Raw genomic sequence first — 22,136 nt, 5'->3', positions numbered from 1 at the left:
AAGAGAAGTTGCACGAGCACAGGTCATTTTGTCCTAAGACCACACCATAAAACACATTTCTGACAATTAAACACAACAAAGTGTTAAAACAAGGAGTAACTGGTAAAATGTACATGCTCCTCACACAACATTGTGTACTTGGATGCTGGACGTAAGCCGGGTGTGATATCACCTCTGAGTTGACCACATTCCTGAGAAGTTGCATGCAAATGTATCTTGGGTTTAGCCATTGTTACCAATACCAGTTGATAAAAATGCTTGACACGATATTTTGTACACAAACAGCATAGCAACATAACACATGGATACAAAGAGAACTTACTATGTGTACAACTGATGAAACAAATATAACAGAAGTACATGTAATTGTAATGGTGACAGCCGTCCTGGAATCCCATGTCATGGTGGGTGAGGTTGCTCCAACTTTCCAAGTTGGAAATCCAACTTCCGACTACAACTGGAAGGCACCTATATACTTGGTCCTCCTTTGTCAAAGATAGACCCTTGGTGTAAAAAAAACTCCCTACAACCGCCACTGAGCAAATGATCCCCAGACAGCATCAGAGCAAAGCAAAAAAAGAAGAAGAGAAAAGTTTTCCCTCTGTGCTTCAAACAACTGTCTCAAAGCCAAGAAAACCATGTGGTCCTTTGGTTATCGTCATCAGTCAAATGTCTAAAATGCCGCTTGATTTAGTTTGCCATATGTCTTGTACTGTGAAGCTGATTGTGTGTATATGCAGCTGAGATGTAACCCCAAATGCCATGTCATATTCTGGGCTCGAAGGAGAAAGGAGGATGCCAAGAAGTGAAACGTGATGATGAGTGGGTGTGTGGGGAAAAAAGGAACCCTTCCAAAGGCTCCTCTTTGCTCTTTGTGTGTGAGGGTGCGTTCATGTGTACGCACATGTGATCAAGAGTGCATTTATGTGTGGGAAGAAGGAATCCTTCCAGCGTTTCTTTCCTGAGCCTCTTCCTGTCCACCCCCACCCCCACTCCACCCCCATGCACACACTTCTCTAAAAGCCGGCGTCTGAGGGCTTGGCCTCGTCAAGAGCCAACCCACCAGAGGAGCCAGTGTTTCTCTCCCTTTCTGTCCTCCGAGGTCTGCCTGTTTCCCCCACTCACTGAATGTGACTAAACTCTTGCTCTCTCTCTCTCTCTCTCTCTCTCTCTTCCTCTCTCTCGATCACACACACATACACAAACACAGTATTCCCATATCTCTCCATCCAGTGTATGTTGTTGTATCTCGTACAACTTGGTCGGCAGAAGTGAACCTATGTGCATGCTAGTGTGGGAATGTGTGTATCTAAAGAGTTTTGGCAGTTTCCTCAATGCAGCCTTACCAGAAAATCCACTGGGAAATTTGGTTTTAACGCCCCCTCTCTTCTTCTCTTGTTTCCTTTCTCTCTGTTTCACAATTACACTGCCTCTGTTTCTCCGTGCTTCACTCCCATTTTACTCCTTTTCTCACATGCTGTTTCAAATCCCTCATATTCAACATGTTGAAAACCTCCTTTCCTCTTCTCCTGGCTGTTCACCTCTCAATGTGGCCCACATTTGTGTGCATATTCACTTTCTGCTCTCTATTAAAATTACAACATCATCATTTGCATCAAAAAACATTGTCAGATGGGCATGCATATATATAGGCCTCCATTGCAGGATGTAACTCTCCCAGCACTGTCCACACACAATGAATGCTGATGGAGAGACATGATAGGTTATCCTGTAGGGACGGCTGGACAGATGAAATAGCTACTTGGTATTCTATCCCTCTGCGAAGCATGAAACACAAGAGAGGCATGCTGGTACGCAAATGATGAAATTCTTCATATATTTTGTGACACTATGAAGTTCATCAGCAACAGATATGATACGCAGATGTGTTTGTGATGTGGGAGGGTTGTGAAAATCTAATTAAATACACCACAAATGTCAGATAGAAGCATGGTGATGCATTTTTATGTGTGTACTGTACAGTATAACTTCAATTTCTATCTATCTATCTATCTATCTATCTATCTATCTATCTATCTATCTATCTATCTATCTATATATCCATCAATCTATCTATCTATCTATCTTTCTATCTATCTATCTATCTATCTATCTATCTTTCTATCTATCTATCTATCTATCTATCTATCTATCTATCGTCTCCTTCTAGGTGGCGGGCGTACAGCCTCTCCCTGGCCCTATACGTCAGCTTGAATGCTAATGCTAATTTGAATATGCTACAGTTTCACTTCATTCATGATGGCTGCAGTGATGACCTAGATGGCACCAGTATGTCACTTGTCTGTGTCAGTTTGTCTTGAAGGAACATTGTCAATGTGGCACAAGATATTAGGACAACAGCGCATGAAAATTCTTAGTTACTCTCATGAAAAAACAACAACAACAGACGTTACAATAACGACCAACAACTGTGATTTGTGTGAGAAGCTGAACATCGAACGCCAAGGTCCATATGTGGAACCAGCTAAACGCTTAAACAACACAAAGTCATTGAGTTTAAAGCAACATTTTTGAAGACATGGACTCAAATGGATTAGAGATTGTCTTCTCAACGTCCTCTGACTCGCTGCAACTTCACAGTAAACTGAAAGTTGTTTTTTCACTTCTTAGCATCCAGACATATATTCATTTACAGCCACCTCCACAATATTAACAGTGAACATCACATTTTTTCTTTTTTCAATGGTTAAAATCCTATCTCATGTTACAGCAGCGTGTGTAGAGCTTTGATTCACTGAGCTCCTTGCATTCTCTCTCTCACTCCTTCTCTCTCTGTCTGTCTTTCTCTCTCTACAGACACACACAAACACATTTACACACACACAACTTTAATTAATGTAATTCAGGTTGCATGGGTGAGGCCAGATCCAACCTCATGTGGTCACAGCAGATGCAGCCAAGGCATTTTAATGCTGTCAGGACAGGTGTTAATACCAAGTCTGAACATGGACCCATTTCTTCTGGGTCCATGACTGGCAGAACAAATGGAAAACCAGCTGCAGCATAGCATTATCATTAGTACTATTTGACATCAGACACTTAACTAAAGAGAAGTTTAAAAACAACTTAGAGGTTATGAATTTAATAATTTAATGTAGCTCTCAGTCTATTTTTTAAAGTGAAATCCTTTTGTCTGCATGCATGTTACTGTAAGAAGCTCACTATTCTGCTGATCTCGCGTGTTTTGTATTTGACATGATTGTTTTTTCAGTCTTAGGGGTTTGCAAGTAAATCTAGGAGAAATATTTCCAGTATCCCACAACATTTGCTCTAATCCGGAACGAGAACTCTGTTGCTGCTGCATAGCCGCTGGCAAAGTTAAGCTGTTTGTTTGTCAATAACAGCAGCAATGGACATACTGTAAGGTAAGCTAAAATTTAGCCAAATGATATCACTGATGGCAGCTTTAATTATTACGTTGTATCATATGACTAGTGATACTTTTTTGACCACTTTATTTTCCTGTTTGTGCAATCGGTCATGTGTTTCACTCATTAATACGGCAGAAAGAGTCCCACTGTCAGTGATAGGGATCGAACCACACAGAAGTTTGCCTGTCTTCCGCAGTGACTTCAGCGGCTTGTTCTCCTCTGCAAAGTTCATCACAGTTCATCTTCTTTGTCCCCGCTGAGCTGAGGCTGGCTACTGTCTCCATCCTTGTCTCGCTCATCTCTCCTCACCCCTGTCCCTCCCCAGGTCTGCTTCTATCACATATCCCGAGGGGATAACTGTCTACACACACACACACACACACACACACACACAGCACTTCCCCTGCCCCCGCCTGTCCCCCGACCAACCCGGCCTCACCCTGCCTCTCCCTCTTCTCTCTGGGTGCAGCCTCTTCATGTGATGTCATTGAGAAGAAGTAAATGGGCGTGTGTCCATGTGAGTCAGTGTGCGAGGGCGTGCATGTGTGTGAGTATGTGACGGTGAGAGAGAGAGCATCGACAGACAGCAGGAAGAAAGAAAGGCACAAGTGTCAGGTTACCCTTTTCAATTCAGGGACACTCCTTGTTTTTAATCTAGAAAACAGAGTGAAAAGAGCAGGATAGGAGAGGAGATAGCAGGGAATTTGAGCTGCTGACAGCTGGTTTTGGTCCCTTCTCTCCTCTTCCCACTTGCTTTCTTCTATTATCTCTCTCACTTTTTACAGTGTGAAGGCCGAGCCCCTTAGACCATCTGATGTAAGCAAATATACAACCAACCCTTTTATATAGGTTACCATATAGACCTAATGAGAGATGCTGCCTGGCACTGATGATAGTATTTACCGCTGAAATCACATTTATTTCTCTTCCTGTGACGTCTCACTCACCACATCCTGGTTCTGACTTTGCAGCACACCGCAGACATACAGGAGTTTAACTTTTTGTCTGTCAATTTTCAGTTCACACACACACGCACATACAGTATATACATACGTGAAGGATATTTTCTCATTCTGCCTTAATTTCACTCACATACACACTGTGTGATAAATAGATAAATACATAATCATGGTAGACTACTGTCCAATTTGTGGGAAGCCTGTCTACTTTGGTGAGTGTGACCTCATTACTTTGTAGAGTTTGTCTTCCTCCGTCTGCCGGGCATTTTACTTGCATGATTTGTTTTTCTTTGTGTTTGCTTTCTCTCAGCATCTGTATTTGTCTTGTTCTTATTTGTTTTCTTGTCTTATTTGAATATTACAGAGTTCAAAGGGGGATTTTAATAATACAGATAATTTCAGTTAAAATGTTTGCAGCATAAGAGCAAATTTGAGCCAGTTGAAATATCGTAATTTCGTCGTAATTATAGACACCAACCACATGTGCAACTAACATTAACATTAAAAATGGCCGTATTCCATTACTATGTAAAGTATCGATGTAATGATACTGTGTCTAAATAAATCTTAAAAGAAGTAGGTCATTTCTAATATGCATATTTATCCCCATGTTTTGTCTGCTACGTTGAAATATCAGTTTTACTGTAAAAAAGAAAAAAGGGGGGCAACGCTATCAATTCTGATGTGTGTGCTATAAAAAGGGGGAAGTTTAATTGGAGGACAAAAAGACACTCTCTTTCTCCCTCTCTCTCTCCCTGGCCTTCTGCTTCTCTTTCAAGCACACAAACGCAATTGCACATATCCATGATAGCAACAGGATGTGTGTCTAGCCAAACTTGCATGCATGCTGCTCTCTGGGTTTCCTCCTCACCGTCTGTCTCTTTCTGTGAGGCCCTCTCCCACACTCCGAGTTCACTGTTATACTCACAAACAGCACCAGAACCCAACCACTATTCAAGTCCAGTTGAATAGCTGTTCTTTTACTGCTAGTTTTACTTTCCAATTCATGTGCCAGCTAAGTTCAAATTCTCCGATGTGACCTGGCCTACTTACCTCTTTTCCTCCGACAACACACTCTCTGGCCTATTTGTGCTAAAGTGAGTAACAGTCTTTATATTCTGAACCACCTGAATCCCACATTATTTTCTGACACGTTGGATGAAAAATGCCGCTATACAATTGATTGTAACATACACACACAAAAGGATGGGTGTGGAAATTCCAAAATTTGACTTTGGTTGGATGACCAAAAAACACCAGTCCAATCTTTAACGTAGCACTCCTCTTTCTTGGGTCCAGCTGAGAAGAAGAGGTCCTTGGGAAGGGACTACCACCCCCTGTGTCTGAAGTGCCAAAATTGCAAGAGACAGCTCACAGCTGGACAGCATGCTGAGGTATGTGAAAAAAAATGTATATAAAGGAAATCATTATGAAAAAAACAGATTAATGACTATGTAAATAAGTAGGTCAAGCAAATGCATATGTGATGCAGTAAATATGTCCTGCTGATTGTGTTTCAGTGTGATGATAAGCCATACTGTACACACTGCTACCTCAGGAAGTTTTGTTTAAAAGGTACTGCTTTCACACTGTGAACACACACACACACACACACACACACTGGTACGCACGTGCCATTTCTGAATCCCTTTTTTTCCTGTGTGAATCACTTTTAACAGGTAACAGGTGACAGGTGTTGGCCGCTCATCTCCTCCACAGAAACCAGACTCTGCTGACACACATCTGTATATTCACCTCAGCTGACTGTCATTGACATCGCTACAACAGTAAATATTTATAAATGTGTGATGACCACTTCATTCCACATGTACATGGCTTTTTTTCACTTTTATAACTGCATGTAGAAATGTGTGGATTACTGTCATGCATATAAATGAACATTTCAACACCAAAGTCTTGTGGAGTTATTGATTTTTTCTATCACAAATAACAAAAACACCCACCCCCTCTTCCCCAAAAAATTAGTTCATTAGGCACATGTAATTAGCCAGTTGGCAACAACTTAATGCAGTTATATGCTATTATATGTGGTTCAAGACAACATTTATAAAGAAGAGACATGATTTTTACTTTGAACGTGGCAGGGTTGTTTTCTTCTGAAACATCCGATCAGTGAATCAGTGGTACAGTGAGCTGTCTTCCAACCAGAAGGTTGGAGTTTGATCCCCAGCTCTGCTAGTCCACATACTAATGTGTCTTTGGGCAAGACAATTAACCCTAAATTGCTCCAAATATGTCGTGTGAATAGGTATGACATATTTGCAATGGGAAAAGCACAGACACAAATGGACTATAAGATTGTGTGAGTGACTATGGATGAATGAATAACATGTTCTGTAATGCACTTTGAGTGGGCATCAAAAATAGAAAAGCTCTATACAAATAAAGACCGTTTTCCTTAGTGGGTTTTCACACACAGCCATCTCTAGGGTTTAACAAGAATAATCCCAAAAAGACAAAATGTCCAGAAGTTCTCTGGGCAAAGAAAGCCTTGGTGATGTCAGAGGTCAGAGGAGAATGACCAGACTTTTTGAGATGATAGAAATGAAATAGTAACCAGGTGAGTCCATCTCTGAACACACAACACGCTGGACCTTGAAGCAGTTAGGCGCAGCAGCAGAAGACCACACTGGACACTTTATTAGGAACACAAAATAAATAAAGTAGAGGCCGGTGAGTGTAGGGTTCTCCCCTCATCAGGCATACAGGGGAGCGAGAGGGAAGCAGGAATGGATCAGGGTGGTTGCTGTTGGCAGGGTAAACCTCATCTTATGCCAGCAGAATCTGCTTTTTTCTCTCTCTGTAACTCCCTTTCACATGCACACACGCACACACAGCTATCCTTTTCAGGACTCTCATTGACTTCCATTCATTTGGACAGCCGAAGCAGAGAGTTATCCCTAACCATATCCATAACCAGTTAATAACTTTAACCTAATCACAATTTAAACCATTTTGGTCTGCATGAGAACTACTGGTACTGACATGGTCAGTGTTTATGCAAGAACAGGTCCCAAAGAAGTAGCAAATACAAGTATACACACAGACACACACACATGCACGCTCACAGTGAGTATGTGTGCACTGTGCTTTGACTGCTGCAGAGGCTTGTCACCCAGTGGCGGGTGAAGTGCATAGGTTTCACACGCACACGCATGTGTCAGACATGATGATGTGCTTTCCTGTAAAGTGTCATGTGTCACACGACTGTGACATTTCAGGTGTTTGTCCTTGAAGAACGGAAGGATGCAGAAATAACAGGTAAAAGAAGGCTGAGCCAGAAACAATGAGGAGGACACTGATGGACAATGGGGGAGAGAGAGAGCCTATTGGATTACATTAACATCCCACAGCAGAGGGAATTCTGTGTGTCTCTCTACCGTGTGCCTTTGAACCTGTCCATCTCCCACTCAAGCCTCAAGATCCCTCCTTCATCCTCTCTACTCCCATATCCCTGTGCACCTCTTCTTTCCCTCCTCCCTCCTGTCTCCTTCACCCCCTAACCCCCTACCTTGATAGATCACATGACTGCTGTGATACCAGCTGGCTGGCTGCTCATTTGCATGTGTTTCAGCTTCTCCCTTATTAGAGAGCCAGGATGGTGGTGAGGGGGCTGAGTTAAATAGGTGGAGAGAGGCTGAGGGTTAAGGGGGAGCGTGTCGCTTTGCAGACTACTGGGTGATTGAGGGCCACTGAGAGAATAGAAAGAAAAGCGAGAGACCATTAATTTACACGGGCAGATAGAGGAGAGAGAGTAACGTAAGGTGGGGGGATAGAAAATTACTGCATTAAGCCTGGCAAAGTTAATGCAGAGGTTATTCAACCTGCATTAACTCACCTTGTGTGCAAACTGGAAAAAAAATGGGCCAAGTTAAACTGATCATTTCCTCATCATAAGAGAAAAAGCCCAATTTTTTTTAATCTCATTTTAGTGTAAGAAACAGCCTGTGGGTAGACAGGGAATTACCCCTGTGCTGGAGAAGTGAGAGGAGTGATGACACATAATAAGGAAATATAAATAAATCAATATATATAGCATCACTATTTTACATGAAAAGAACAAAAAAAGAATCAACTCTTTTTCTGAGGAAAACCTTGTTAATATAAATATTGTATTTTGCCAGTTCTTTTTGCGTATCACTGTCGACATCTATTGGCCAAAACAATTACTGCACCATATGACAGGAAGGCAAGTAACAACATGAGTGGATGAGAGGACAGTGAAGGTGTCATTGTGTGTGATCGTGACTATCAATTAAACCGGAAAATGCTGCTGTGACAGTAACCCTGACCCCTGGAATTAATGAAGTAAAATATATTATTATTTATACTGTAATTTTATTTTTGCACATGAAGCTGAGATAAATTTAGAGAACTTGCAGCACCGTAACTCTACAGTTGAACATTAACCTTAATGTAATTACATTAGATTTATTAGTTTTAATACATTTTCTTTTCCACTTGTTCATTTGTGTCCATGTTTGTATTACCATAAGTGCCGTACTTGTACATTTACACAATAGTTAAAAGAAAAGAAAGGGAAAATATTCCTCACTTTTTAATGGAGCATTTGAAAGCAGCCATAGCAGCCAATGGATTTGTGCCTTGAACGCATGCGCAGTGCATAAAGTAGGAAGCAGATCGGAGAGGGCTGAAGGATTATGTGGACATTTCGGCGAACGAAAGCCGCTGCTGTACATTAATTTGTCTAAGATTTGTGAGCTGGCGTTTCTTTAAAATGATACTCTGACGACTTAAGCGTGAAGTCCGTGTAACTTAATAATCAAAAACTCCGCGACAATGATGACAGAATGCGACCCGACTCAGACAGAGACCGGCGAGGACACCGGAGCAACAGCGGTGTCACTGCCGGAGTCCAACTTTCATCCCACGGACTCCTCAAATGTATCGGTCTATGACAGGGGCCGTTTAGCCTTGGGGCTCACCACGAACCCCGGAGGCGCCTTACGTATTTCGGACTCTCGTGAAAGCGTCTTGACCGAGCTGGACACAGACGGCTCCAGCGAAGAGACACTGTTGTTGCCGTGCTTAGCAGGAGGCTCGTCATCTCCGCGGGGCGTACGAGAGAAGCGGAGCAGGCGGAACAGACATAGCTCCTCCTCGGATAAAGACACCTTGGCCTCCCCAGGTAATTTTTTTGGATCAAGGCCTTTTTGAAATCTTATTATCTCAGGCAGTGTTAGGCGAATAGGCAGTAAGGTTCGTGTCCCTGTCCTCAGTGAGGATGTGTCCTAAAGAACACATGGCTTTTGTCGCTTAAAAGCTGCATAACTATGACTGTGAGGTGTGGGGACAACAGATTGCGACGTGGCCACAATTTCCTGCTTGGTGCTTCAAACTGAGACCCTTAAATTTTTGGTCCTAAATTGTTTAAAATACATGTTTTAGAATAGTGGGAAACACTTACATTTAATAATTGTTATTTAAACTGTCCATACTTATGGTGTCACATACATTGACATTGTTTGGCTTGTGTTTGCATTGAGATGAAATCTGTTATTCCTCTGTGTTTACCAGTCAGATGATGTCATCGTGTGTTATCATCCATGTCAATGATATGAGTTGGCACTTGACCCTTGACCCTTCTACAGTACAGCATTTCATTTACTGAGTGTCCTCAGTGTATAGGCGCATTGGTCATATACCATGTCTATGACCATTTTAAATTTCAGGGACGGTTGACTTTTGGTTTTTAAGTGTGATTGTATAAAGTATTGACACAATATCAACACCGACTTTGCCAAGCCATTTCAATGAACCAGCTTGGGACCTGGACACATGCTGTCACTGATAACATGGCTAGCAGCAGGGACAGAAAATTGATAAATGCTGGCATATAAGTCTACAATTTCTGTTTAATATATGCCATTTATTTTGGTGTTTGAAATGGCTTTACACCCGGGAACTATAGTTTGTATACTGCCCACTCTCCTGCACCAAATCCATTGAGAAAATTAGGGTTTTTAGTCGGGGTCAACCAATGCTGGTTTTTCAGGCTAATTCTACAAACTCCAACACAAAACTTTGTTTATGTGGCCTCAATAACATGAAAGCTAAAGTAAATAAAATAAATTAATAAAATGATGCATAAGTTGTTCTCCAGTTCTGGAACTGCGCTCTAATGAGCTAAGTGCAAGAAATAACGGCACAGTCTTTTTCTTTTCATGTACATTATGTAATTCATTTTAATTTATATGGTCATTTGGTAATGAATTCTAATTAGCTCAAAGAGACTCCACGTCGCTGTCAATTGTCACTTGAAGCAGCAGCCTTGAGAGCAAATGACCCAGAGACGGCAGCTGAGTCACAGTAGCACACAGTAGCATACTTAATCATATTGGTAATTGTAAAAATGGCAATACTGATACACACTGCTACTGATAATCAGCTCTTAGTTTGTACCTTGCGATGACAGGGGAGCTGCTAGTCTACCTGCTGCCTTGTTTGGTAGTTTGTGTGACCCACACTCACACATACAACTCTGAAGTCTCAAGATAACACATTTGAACATGCTGATGAATGCAACAGTGGATTGACAATGCCTATGTACTGTGGTTAAAATAGCTCATTATCTCAATGGACTTTGGTGCACAGTTGAGCAGCACACAAGCTTCATTTTTCAACCGGGAAAGGCTGACTATTGAGGTGGAAAAAGTGGCAAACTATTCTTAGTCATACACTTAAGCAGGTTTTAGCAGGTTTTATTTAGATTTTATTTGGTTAAATGTATTTTCCCTTCTTTCCCAGTGACAGTTGTGTTATGTTATCAGTGCGAGTGAGTATCTGGATCCCCGCCTGGTTCATGGGAACACCTGTGTGCTTAGTAAAGTCGGCGCTGACTATGTATTAAATACCTCCTAACCATACTTCAAAAAGCTTGATCATCCCATTAACACTGATGACTTATGCAGCAGATTAAAGGTTTATGTGATATAATGAATGATATTACTCTGTGTAGCAGAGAAGAATACATTGCCATTAAAATGAAGTCAATCTATTGTCTTTTCTATTTTTGGGTTTATTTGTCTGTTGTCACTCCTGTGTTTTATCCATTCACAGTAATGGATTTGTTCTGGTTTATAAAAGAGAAGAAGTTGGTTGGTATATGGGAAAACAAAAGAAAAGGTGATCTAGTCACCATGGAAGCAGCACTTAACTGCTAATTAAATGTAACACCACTCCCCCTCATAGCGCCCCCCTTGTTTGTTCCTCTGCAACATATTTTTTTTCTATTGTCACTTCTGTCAGCCTGTGTCTGTCTCTCTCTATCTCTCTGTGTGGAGTGTGATTGTTCTATCAGGGCCAAATATCTAGGCCACAGGTAGACACACTGAGTCTGAAATCGCAGGTGATAGTGTCCCATTTCCTGTGGTGCCCTTTTAGAATAACAGTGCTCTCAGATCTAGAATTACACAGTTTGCATTACAAAGTAGGTCTCACACAGTCCTGGGAGCTTTTGTGCCTTATCACACAAGATGTCTTTGCAATCTCCATTGCAAATTGTGGTAGTAAAATTCTACCACGCTTGTCTCACAGAGATGACCAAAAGATGAAGTTATGTTTTTGTGTGCAAAGTCTAATTTGCATTCAACAGTTTTCCCATTCTTGCTGCCTTCTTCCAATAGAGTCTGTACATGTGCTGGAAGCAGCACTAACTCATTGTTTATCTGATTTAAGGTTGCACAACAATCATTTTAATCTTGATTTGCATATTTATCATTTAATCACATAGAATGTAATTTCTGCCACTAAGGGTCTCTTAATCAAAACAACAACAAATGACCTAGTTTAATGACATCAGGAAGCAGCATGGGATCATGGTAGTTGTTGTCTTATTTGGTTTCCATTGCGTTTACCCTTAATAGTAAGAGCATCTGTGGCAGAACACACAGCAAATTGCAATAACTAGTTGTGTGACCCACTCAATAATATGAAAAAACAAAAGACAACACATTGGTTAGGTAGTAGTGCTGAACATTTCCTTCTTCATACTGATCTTTCATAGGTTGTAGCAGAGACAGGTAAAGCTCATTATGACTGTAAAATGCAACTCAAATAGAAATACTGATTTTTATTTTAGCTTATGTAAGTGCACTACTCACAAAATATATAAAATATTCTCATTGTTTTCAGATATTTTGACGCATTAAATGCTTTAAATACACATTTATTTACGTAAACATTCCATAGATAGATAGACGGGTAGGTATATAGATGGATAGATTAGTAGTAATGTTCAATGAGGAACGCAGTCTTGCACACTCTTGCTCAAGATCTGATCTTGAAGAAGGCTGAAGGCCAAAATGTCATGAAATAACAAAAAAAGTATGTGTATGGAGCAAGAGTGTGTGAGTTTTGCTATTTTCAGTGATCAGCGCTTGAAAAACAACATCTGTGTGTGTGTTACCTTTTCCACTATACAATGTGTAAAGCACTCTGGAGATGAGCCTGTGTTGTGACATCTCACACACCATGTGCGCTGCAGGTCAGCAGGTCTCTAAAGCTCTGAGGGAGATGCACCTGAGCCAATTAACTGACCAAGGATCCTGAGAGATGGACATTAAATATGTATGAGGTCACTGTGCAAACGGACACACAAACAATCTGAAGTTCAGTACAGTGAGGCGGAATACAAGAGAGGAAACATGCCCGACTCTGGCATCGCTGCAGGGTGGGACTGTGAGAGACGAGAGAAAAGAGTCATTTGTCTCCTGCAGTCACACTGCACAGTGACATTATCATACTTTCATCAACTGTACAATCCAGTGCAACCATACATCATTCATTAGACAATACGGCTGAATAAACACACTGGAATTTATTGTTGGAAATTCAATGATGGAGACAAAATACGGTGCCTTCTCTGTTACACACACACACACACACACACAGAAAACTGTGCTGTAAATCATACACAGAAGCAGCCTGAATGACTTTTATTACAATCCGTCTCCTGATGCATGTTGACACATATTATTTCCACATTAAAGTCGTGATGGTGCCGTTTTTGAGTTACAGTCAGCGTCACTAAAAAGCGCAACGTTACTGAGCAAGTGCTGCTGGCTAACTTTATGCCAAAGCATAAAAACATGATGACGCACACTCGTCACATGTGCTCCAAATGCATCTGTTCATGTAGTCTCTGTGAATGTAAGCTTTATCATTAAAAGTGTTTCCATAAATAGCATACTCTGATAAGATGGTGAGCTGTTGGAGAGATATGTTTGTGTGGATATTTTAGTTTACCGCAGGGATTTTCTAATTGGCTGATATCGCAAATTATAGCGATAAATGTCAGACACGAAACCTGTTTATTGTGGTTTTAATGTTCTTTTTGAGCAAGAAAACAACCAACACTTTAACTGCTTTCTGAAGTAAAACATTGGCGTTATATTTGATGTTGTATCTCAATGTGTGCTTGTGCGAAACATAAGCATTCTATCAATATTGAACCTTTTGTCATGTAGCTATTGAAGGAAATTATATTGTTATTGCATTATTGCCCAGCCTGACTCTGGTTTTTGGAAATGCAAATCTCTCTGGAACAAAAACAGCAGCTGGAATAACATCAGACCCCGACCCCCGGTGAATTTAAAGGTTCAGTGCGAATTTGGCTTTGCTACAAGTCTGACTTTGGAAGTTTTCTCTTTAACACCGATAAGTATCTTGTATTAAAAACAAACAATCCAAATCCCTGACATAACATTTGCATATTTTCAAACTCCTATTTCTCTCCACCCTCCGTTTTTTAATTTGCTCCTCTTGCCTTGCGTTTCAAGTGAATTAGCATCAAAGCGGTCTTTGTTTCTCCTTATCTCTCTGTGACAAACGGCGCATTAACTGTCCTCCCGTCCCTTTGTCCACCCCCCTCCACTGTCTGTCCCTTCATCTCTCCCTGCGTCCCACTGTGATTTCAGTGTGAATGATGCAGAGCATATGGAGCCTCTCTGTCAGCAGACAGTTCTGGCCTGCGCGAGAAGGAGAAGGTAGAAGAATGTGTCATGTCACATGACTGAGCCTTCATCAAAGGAATAATTAGCACCTCATATTCACCCGAGAGCTGCCTTTCATGTTCACAGAACTATATTAGATCTGCAGGGCAGGAGGAAATGCTGTTTCCTGGTGTGTCACTCATTTAGAAATTCTTTGGTGAAAATCCACCGACCAGCTGAGGCTTCTCTCTGTGGCATTATAGCATGTTTGTTCCTGTGTGGGCTTTATACGGAAATCTAGACACATGGAGGGTTGGTGAATTTGTGCATTTCTAAATTGCCTGTAAATGTGTTTGTTAGTCCTGTGATAGAAGAGCCACCTGTCCCCCCAGCCCTCTCCCAGCATGTGCTCCAGCCTCCTATAATCATGAACAGGTTAAGAAGTTTAGAGAATAGATGGGCAGATGTCTCTAGTTGCCTCCTACATATAAACTGAACCCATGATGTGATAGAGTAGGTCAGAAGAGGTAGAAAGGTGTTGATAGGTTTACTTGTGCAGAAATGAATATTGCATATTGAATTTTTTATTTAACCTTTATTTAACCAGGAAAGAAACAGAATCATAGAAACCCCATATGTAACAGATGTGTCTGTCGTCCAGCATTCTCCTAAAAACATCCAATGAGACCAGGACTTTAAAATTATTATTTTTAAGATCATGTTTTTACTTGGGCCACACAGTTGGTGTAATAGTTGGCACTCTCGCCTTTGCAGCAAGAAGACCTGGGTTCGCTACCCGGTTGGAACAAGTGCCTTTCCTCATGGAGTTTGCATGTTTTCTCCGGGTTCTCCGGTTTCCTCCCACAATCCAAAAACATGCAATATGGGCATTAGGTAAATTGGACACTCTAAATTGACCTTGAGTGTGAGAGCGGTTGATTGTTTGTCTATATATGTGTCCATGCAATGGACTGGGGAAACGTCCAGGGTTCCATATGTCAGCTGAGATTGGCACAGCACCCCCCGCAATCCTCACTTTTAAATGGAGTGAAAGAAAAAAAAACACAACTCACATCAGCTATGAATGCTTTTGTCACATGGCATTTGATTGGAGTTTTGATTGGTTTTCTGCACCATGGCATTTAATAGCACTTAATCCCAACCTCTTCCCATTCTAGGTCCTAACAATGGGGATTTCAACCATTTCCCAGATGACCCAGAGTTTGCAGATATCATCCAAAGGGCAGAGCAGGCCATGGAGAATGGCGTCTTTCCGGAAAGGATTTCCCAGGGATCCAGTGGGAGCTACTTTGTCAAAGACCCAAAAGGGGTGAGTAAAGGATGAAGAAATGGTTTAATAACAAGGAGAAGAATCATGGACTAGCAAAAAAAAAGTTGGCCAACATTCTTTTCCTCAAAATTTACTGCACTTCAATTCTTATTTATCGATTTCTGTTACCAAGCTGTCCATTAGGCTTTATGACTCCAAGTTTATTGACCAGTGGTTCCGCACTTCAAGCAGAGTCGAAGTGCTGAAAGAGGTGAAGAGGAAGTGCAAATTTGAGAAATGCACAGGAAGAGGAATCTACTGACACAGCCTCGCATAACATGACCACTGATGCTCACTTTGATAACGAAGAGCAGGCTACGCAATTAGCATCACTTTAACACGTTTTATATACACGACAGGAAAAGGATATAGATTTTATTTTTCCTTTTTAGTAACATCTGTGCCATTTTACATGAGGTTTATAGAGCTTGGCTCTTGCCGCCATGAAATGTAAAAGTGCAGTTTCTGTAGAGTGAACATGGCTGTGCTTTGCTTTTCTGCACTCTAATGTTTGACAAATTGTCTCTTTAAAATTGTTTTTAATCATTCCAATTTTTTCTGCTACAGAAAATCATAGGTGTTTTCAAACCAAAGTCAGAGGAACCTTACGGTCACCTGAACCCCAAATGGACCAAATATTTTCATAAGGTATGGGTTTAATTTAGTCATGTGTGTTTTTTTTAAACACAAAAAACTGTAAGTTTCTTGTTGTTGTTTTTTTTACCTGCTCTGTTAAGGTTTTGTGTTTGTTTTCTCTCTTTCCTCTCTCATTAGCTGTGCTGTCCCTGTTGTTTTGGCCGAGGCTGCTTGTTGCCTAACCAGGGTTACCTCTCAGAGGCTGCTGCCTCACTGGTTGACACCAAGCTCGGCCTGGGCGTGGTGCCAAAAACCAAGGTGGGGCTCAGAGATCATGCACGATACTCTATTGTGTTTTAAATGTTTTCAAAGGCATAGTGTGAAACAGGGTAGAACATAAATGTCTCTGCCTTGTAAAATATATATCTTTTTTGTCTTTTAAAGACCTTTTTAAATACCACTTTGAATAAAATTGAATCGCACTCTTGTAACTGGTGAGGATAACTGGTGAGTTGTGTGTGCATTGCAGCTAGCTCTGCAAAAGTTGAAAGCCCCCATCATTTGATTTTCAAGGGCATTTTTGCTCCACCTTGAAATGGATTCAGACTTTTCCTGTAATGAGACACATTTGTGATGTGATTGGAACTAGCTCTGGATGAGATTATCCAGCAGTGGTCACCAAGTAAACCAGTGTTACCGGAGCATCTTTTATTCTTTATTCAGGTGGTGTATCTGGCGAGTGAGACATTCCATTACAGCGCCATCGACAGAGCAAAGTCCCGGGGGAAGAAGTACGCCTTAGAGAAGGTCCCCAAAGTCGGACGACGTTTCCACAGAGTGGGACTGCCACCCAAGGTTAGTGTGACCATTCCATGGTCCAATGTGTCAAACTTTTAGTTGTCCAGTGTAAGCATAGACTGGAAAGTCATTGCTGCTTTTTGAGCCTGTAAGTCAAAATTATGAAGTGTAGGAGGTGTTCGGTGAGCCCAGAATAGCTGCTGATGTTGGCCTGGCAGAAGACAAGCTGTCTGTTATTGTGTTCCTTTAAAAAAAAAAACTAAAATACGTTTATAAGTCAGATTGAAGCATAAAATGTCATCGCTGCTTTATATATTGTTTGTTTTTCAGTTCTTATCTCATGTAATGTACTGTTCTCTCACTCCCTCTCACACACACACACACACACACACACAGTCTTTAGTGCCAATTTTAGCATATAATCAAAAACCTGTTATCATCAGAGGCTGAGTGCTCAGTGTGCAGCATGTCTTTGTAGATGTGATGTTGTGAAGAAATAGCTATAAGGAAGTTGGCTTCATATTTCAACTGTCTAACTGCTGATGGATGGGTTTATTTACAGCACGCTATAGTATTTTACGTTACACAACACATTTTTACCATGTAAACAAAGCAATGCGACTCAAAGTGCTTCAAAGGACTATAAACAAAAAGAAGAAACAACTCCCCCACCTATTAGCCCACCTATCTCTCATCACCCATCCCTGTCAACGCCAAAGATTAAAACATATTGCAAATATGTAGCTCAGTTGGTAAAGCTGGTGCCCCAAGGGTCAAGGCCCTTGTAGTCATTTGCTGCATGTCTTTCACCCTCTCCCCTCCCTTCACTCTTTCTATCCTGTCTAATAAAGGCTTTAAATGCCCAAAAATATCTCTCAAAGATCTTAGTAATCAGCCACAAGGGAAAAAAAAAACTGCCTAAACTACTCATGAAGGACCAAAATTCTGGAATGAAAGAAAAATAAATACATTGATAATAACAAATAAAAAGTAAAAAAAAAAAAGGTTTATCTAATAAATCTAATGAGTGTTAAAAACTAGACGAGAATTTTAAAATTGATTCTAAACCAAACAAGAAGCCAGTGCTGTGACTTTCATATCTGTGAAATGTGTGCTGTCCTTCTGGTCCTGGTCAGATCAGGCTGCTGGTTTGGGGTTCAACATGTGTCATGCTTGTGTCACCAGGTGGGCTCTTTTCAGCTGTTTGTGGAAGGTTACCGTGAAGCGGACTACTGGCTGCGGCGCTTTGAGGCAGAGCCGCTGCCCGAGAACATCAGGAAGCAGCTGCAGTCTCAGTTTGAGCGACTCGTGATTTTGGACTACGTCATCAGGAACACAGGTGAGGGCGTGTCTGTGCTGACAGTGCCACGCAGCGTCTGCTGAACTCGCTGAACAAAGGTTCGAAGGGCGGCTCTGCATTTAGTTCAGTGTTTACTTGCGAGAAACCTGTTCATGATGTTGTTACTGGGACTAACGTCATAGTCCCTTAAAGACGGCTGTCAGTTTGTCTGCAAGATTGTTTTTGTGTGAAAATGCACTCATTTTTGCAGACATTATGATAGATCATTAGGATGGCTAGTAGATATGCCTACAAATACTTACTGTACACATTTGTGTTTCTTTTTCTCTTTGTCCTTCTCTTCAGATCGAGGGAATGACAACTGGTTGATCAAGTACGAGAAGCCAGGGGAAGGAAAGGGCGAAAGAAAGAAAGTGAGGTTTAATTTTGATTCTTAAAATCTCATTGACACACCACAGGTTTGCACAGCTATACTTTTAAGGACTCCGCATTGATTTCCATTCATTTGGAGGGCCCAAACAAATCATTTTCCCTAACCTTAACCTTACTCTGCACGTCTCACACACACACACACACACACAAAGGACATACTGCAGACAATAACTTGAAACCAACCACTGCTTTAATGATGTTTATTAATTACAACAACAGAATCACCATGTGACTACCAATCATCAGTCATTACTTGCCATGCACTGATAAATGAGCAGAGGTTGTCATCTCTTTGTCCGATTAATCAGCCCGGTGGACAAGGATCAATAACTGGCCTGCTCACTGGACATTAATCTCTCTGTCATTTCTTGGTGACGTCTTCTCTGATGTGTAGGATTCAGAGTGGCGAGAGAACTGTCCCGACTCCTGCATCAAGATTGCGGCAATCGACAACGGCCTGGCCTTTCCCTTTAAACACCCAGACGAATGGAGAGCCTGTACGTTTCTCTCTCTCCCTCTCTCTACCTGTCATTTATCATCTGTTTATGTTGCCTTTTGTCTCTGTGAACACCAAGCCCTGACTATTGATTTTGTTGATATTGATTCTTTTAATCATTAATTCTGTAAAAACCACCACAAAAACATAAAAAAGAAAATCAATAACAATCATATTTCCTAATTACATTTTAAAGCTTTGACCACTCAGACTTAAGAAAGTTATTATCAAGTTAAAGAATATTTTGACATTTCGGAAAACAAACTGTGAAATGATATCCGTCCTGAAACATCTGTCTTCTCATCTTTCTAAATGTGTTTTCCCAGAATCTTGAACATTTCCTTTACTCGTAGACACTGTGATAGAGCAAGAACATCACTGTACTTGCATAGTTCTAATGACGTCTCCTTTCATCAGACCCGTTCCACTGGGCGTGGCTCCCCCAGGCTAAGGTGGCCTTCTCCCAGGAGACCAGAGACCTGGTGCTGTCCCGCCTCTCTGATATGAACTTCGTCCAGGACCTCTCTGAGGATCTCAATGAGATGTTCAAGGTACAGGCGGCTTTTCTTCTCCTGTTCATAGTTCAGAGATCAAAAGAGCCATGAAAACAAACAGAGTGCATGTATGAATTTAGCCGCACATGACTTGAGTCCTTTTCTTTCTCTTCAGACGGATAAAGGCTTTGACAAACCCATGTTTGAGAAACAGATGTCCGTGATGAGGGGACAGGTGAGTTAACTTTGTCCCTCCTTTTTGTAAACAACTCCTTTCAAGTCTCCTTTTTTTGTGTGTTGTCTATATGTTTGAATTGTTGATGCTGTTTATGCTAAAAGATGCTTTCTGATGTTGCCAAGGAAGATAAAAGTGTTATTTAGTAAAAGACCAGTTCACGATAACCCATGGGGCAGGGTAGAACAAGTAAAGGTTGAGGGTTTTGATTCTCGGCTGCGCTAGTCCACACGTCGATGTGTCCCTGGGCAAGGAGACAGTCTGCGCTGGCATCATGTGAATGGGTTTGAAAGGCGTCATGATAGAAAAAGCGCTGTGTCGGTGAATGGCACAAACTGTGTTGTAAAGCAGCAGTGGTCGTCAAGATAAAGTGCTATATAAATACAGACTAATATCAAGCCCAAAAGATCATCAAGCAAAGAAAAGCAGGTTACTTCACAATAAATTGAAAGAAAATGACTTAAAATAATAATAATAATAATTATTATTTTTTTGTTATTAATACCGTATTTTCCACTCTTTAAATGAGTCAAAGGTAATATTTGTATTTTATTTTGAAATTCTCCTGTCAGGCATGTAAATTAGTAAAAAAAAGCAGTTTCATTACATTTAAATGATCTGTGTATCCCTTCTTTCACCACACACGTACATACACACACACTCGTACGTATACACACAGTTTCAAATGTGAATCTTTGTTTGTTTGTTCGCAGGTGCTGAACCTGACTCAGGCACTGAAGGACGGGAAGAGTCCCATTCAGCTGGTGCAGATGCCTCGGGTGGTGGTGGAGCGCAGCCACTCAGGCAGTCAGGGACGCGTGGTCACACTGGGCAACGCCTTCACACAAACCTTCCACTGCAAGCGGCCCTTTTTCTCCTCTTGGTAGTCGCAAACAGGGATGAGAGGTGAGGTGATCTGCGACAGCTGAGGTGTAGAAGGGATAACGGAGGGAGATGAAAAATGTCACACTGGAAGCGGCTCATATTTTTGTCCTCGCACAGAAGGACTTGATGAAGGTGAAAGTGACGCAGAAATGTTTTGTGAAGTAATTCCTCATTTTGTGAAGAGAGCACAGAGAGGAAGTGTTGGTGAGATTGGCATGCCAGTGTCTACCAGACCTTGGGGCTCTTGTTGGTTACCATGGTAACCTGATTGGATAATCGGCTTTTCCACAGAGGTGGGCTTTGTTTATTGTAAGGAAACAAAAAGAATGGATTTTTTTTTTTTTACCCACCCAAAGTACCTACTAAAGACTCTTGCAAAATCTCTCAGTGGGTCTCATTGCCAAAGAGCAAGCACTTGCGAACCACTGGTTTGTGGACCACAGTGTTGGGGAATCTAAAGGTTTCACACTTCTCTGCAGAAAGTTTCTCTCTCTCTTTCCATAGGATATTGTTGTTTCTGGTCTGAGAGTTTTATTAGTTTTTGCCTTATAGATTACTGTAGTGATGGAATAAGTGGGCAACTGCACTGCTCAAAGTGTTCCACTCAACTGGGTCTGAAAACACATCAGTTGAACAAACACAGACTCGGTGTCTTCGACTCTCACTACTGCCAAACTCTGCTCGTGGAAGGAACATTTGAAAAAGCCTCAATGTGAGAATATTTTTGAAACTTGAAAACATGTGTTTGCAGGACTTAGGAATACACATATTGCTTGAATGTAATCTGTTTACGGTTTCTACACAGTTCCTTGCTCCTAAACATTTCAATATGAGTGAATACTGTACTAAAAAAAGGAAAAAAAAAAGACTTTTCTCTTAACAATGAATGTATTTGTTGTTTAACATGTATTTAATTGCTGGCCAGCAGCTTTTCTCTTGAACCTCGTGGCATGATGGGGGCGGCACCTCGTCGTCCCGCGTTATTACAAGTTATATGAAAAGGAAAAAAAACGAAACTGAGGACGATATTTCACACTTGCTTGAAGCCGTTGTGTTTTCACATGTATGCATCTTGACATTTTTATTCCAACTCGATGATTGTATGAGAAAAGCTGTATATTTAACAGATGAAAAATAAAATTTTGGAAATTTGAACCTTTTCTTGGTTTTCTTGGAGTTTTAATGAAGTGCTGAGGGATTACACATGCTGTGCATATTTACAGTTGGCAGAGTATTGACAAAGGTGTGTTCAGAACAGAGATGAC

The 22,136-nt window shown here is 41.1% G+C and overlaps 1 protein-coding gene across 1 annotated transcript; it reads left to right on the top strand.

Annotated features, from left to right (window-relative positions):
- The first annotated feature begins 8,998 nt into the window (after nucleotides 1-8,998).
- pi4k2b (phosphatidylinositol 4-kinase type 2 beta) lies at nucleotides 8,999-22,026 on the top strand. Its single transcript, XM_058641518.1, has 11 exons — nucleotides 8,999-9,521; nucleotides 15,504-15,655; nucleotides 16,223-16,303; nucleotides 16,430-16,549; nucleotides 16,955-17,086; nucleotides 18,215-18,368; nucleotides 18,675-18,742; nucleotides 19,156-19,258; nucleotides 19,675-19,808; nucleotides 19,927-19,986; nucleotides 20,700-22,026. The coding sequence occupies exons 1-11, from the start codon at nucleotides 9,173-9,175 to the stop codon at nucleotides 20,871-20,873; spliced, it is 1,527 nt and encodes a 508-aa protein (XP_058497501.1). The 5' UTR covers nucleotides 8,999-9,172; the 3' UTR covers nucleotides 20,874-22,026.
- Nucleotides 22,027-22,136: the final 110 nt, after the last annotated feature.

The sequence above is a fragment of the Solea solea genome, chromosome 10, assembly GCF_958295425.1.
Source record: "Solea solea chromosome 10, fSolSol10.1, whole genome shotgun sequence".
Lineage (NCBI taxonomy): Eukaryota > Metazoa > Chordata > Actinopteri > Pleuronectiformes > Soleidae > Solea > Solea solea.
This window is presented reverse-complemented; position numbering and strand designations above follow the sequence as displayed.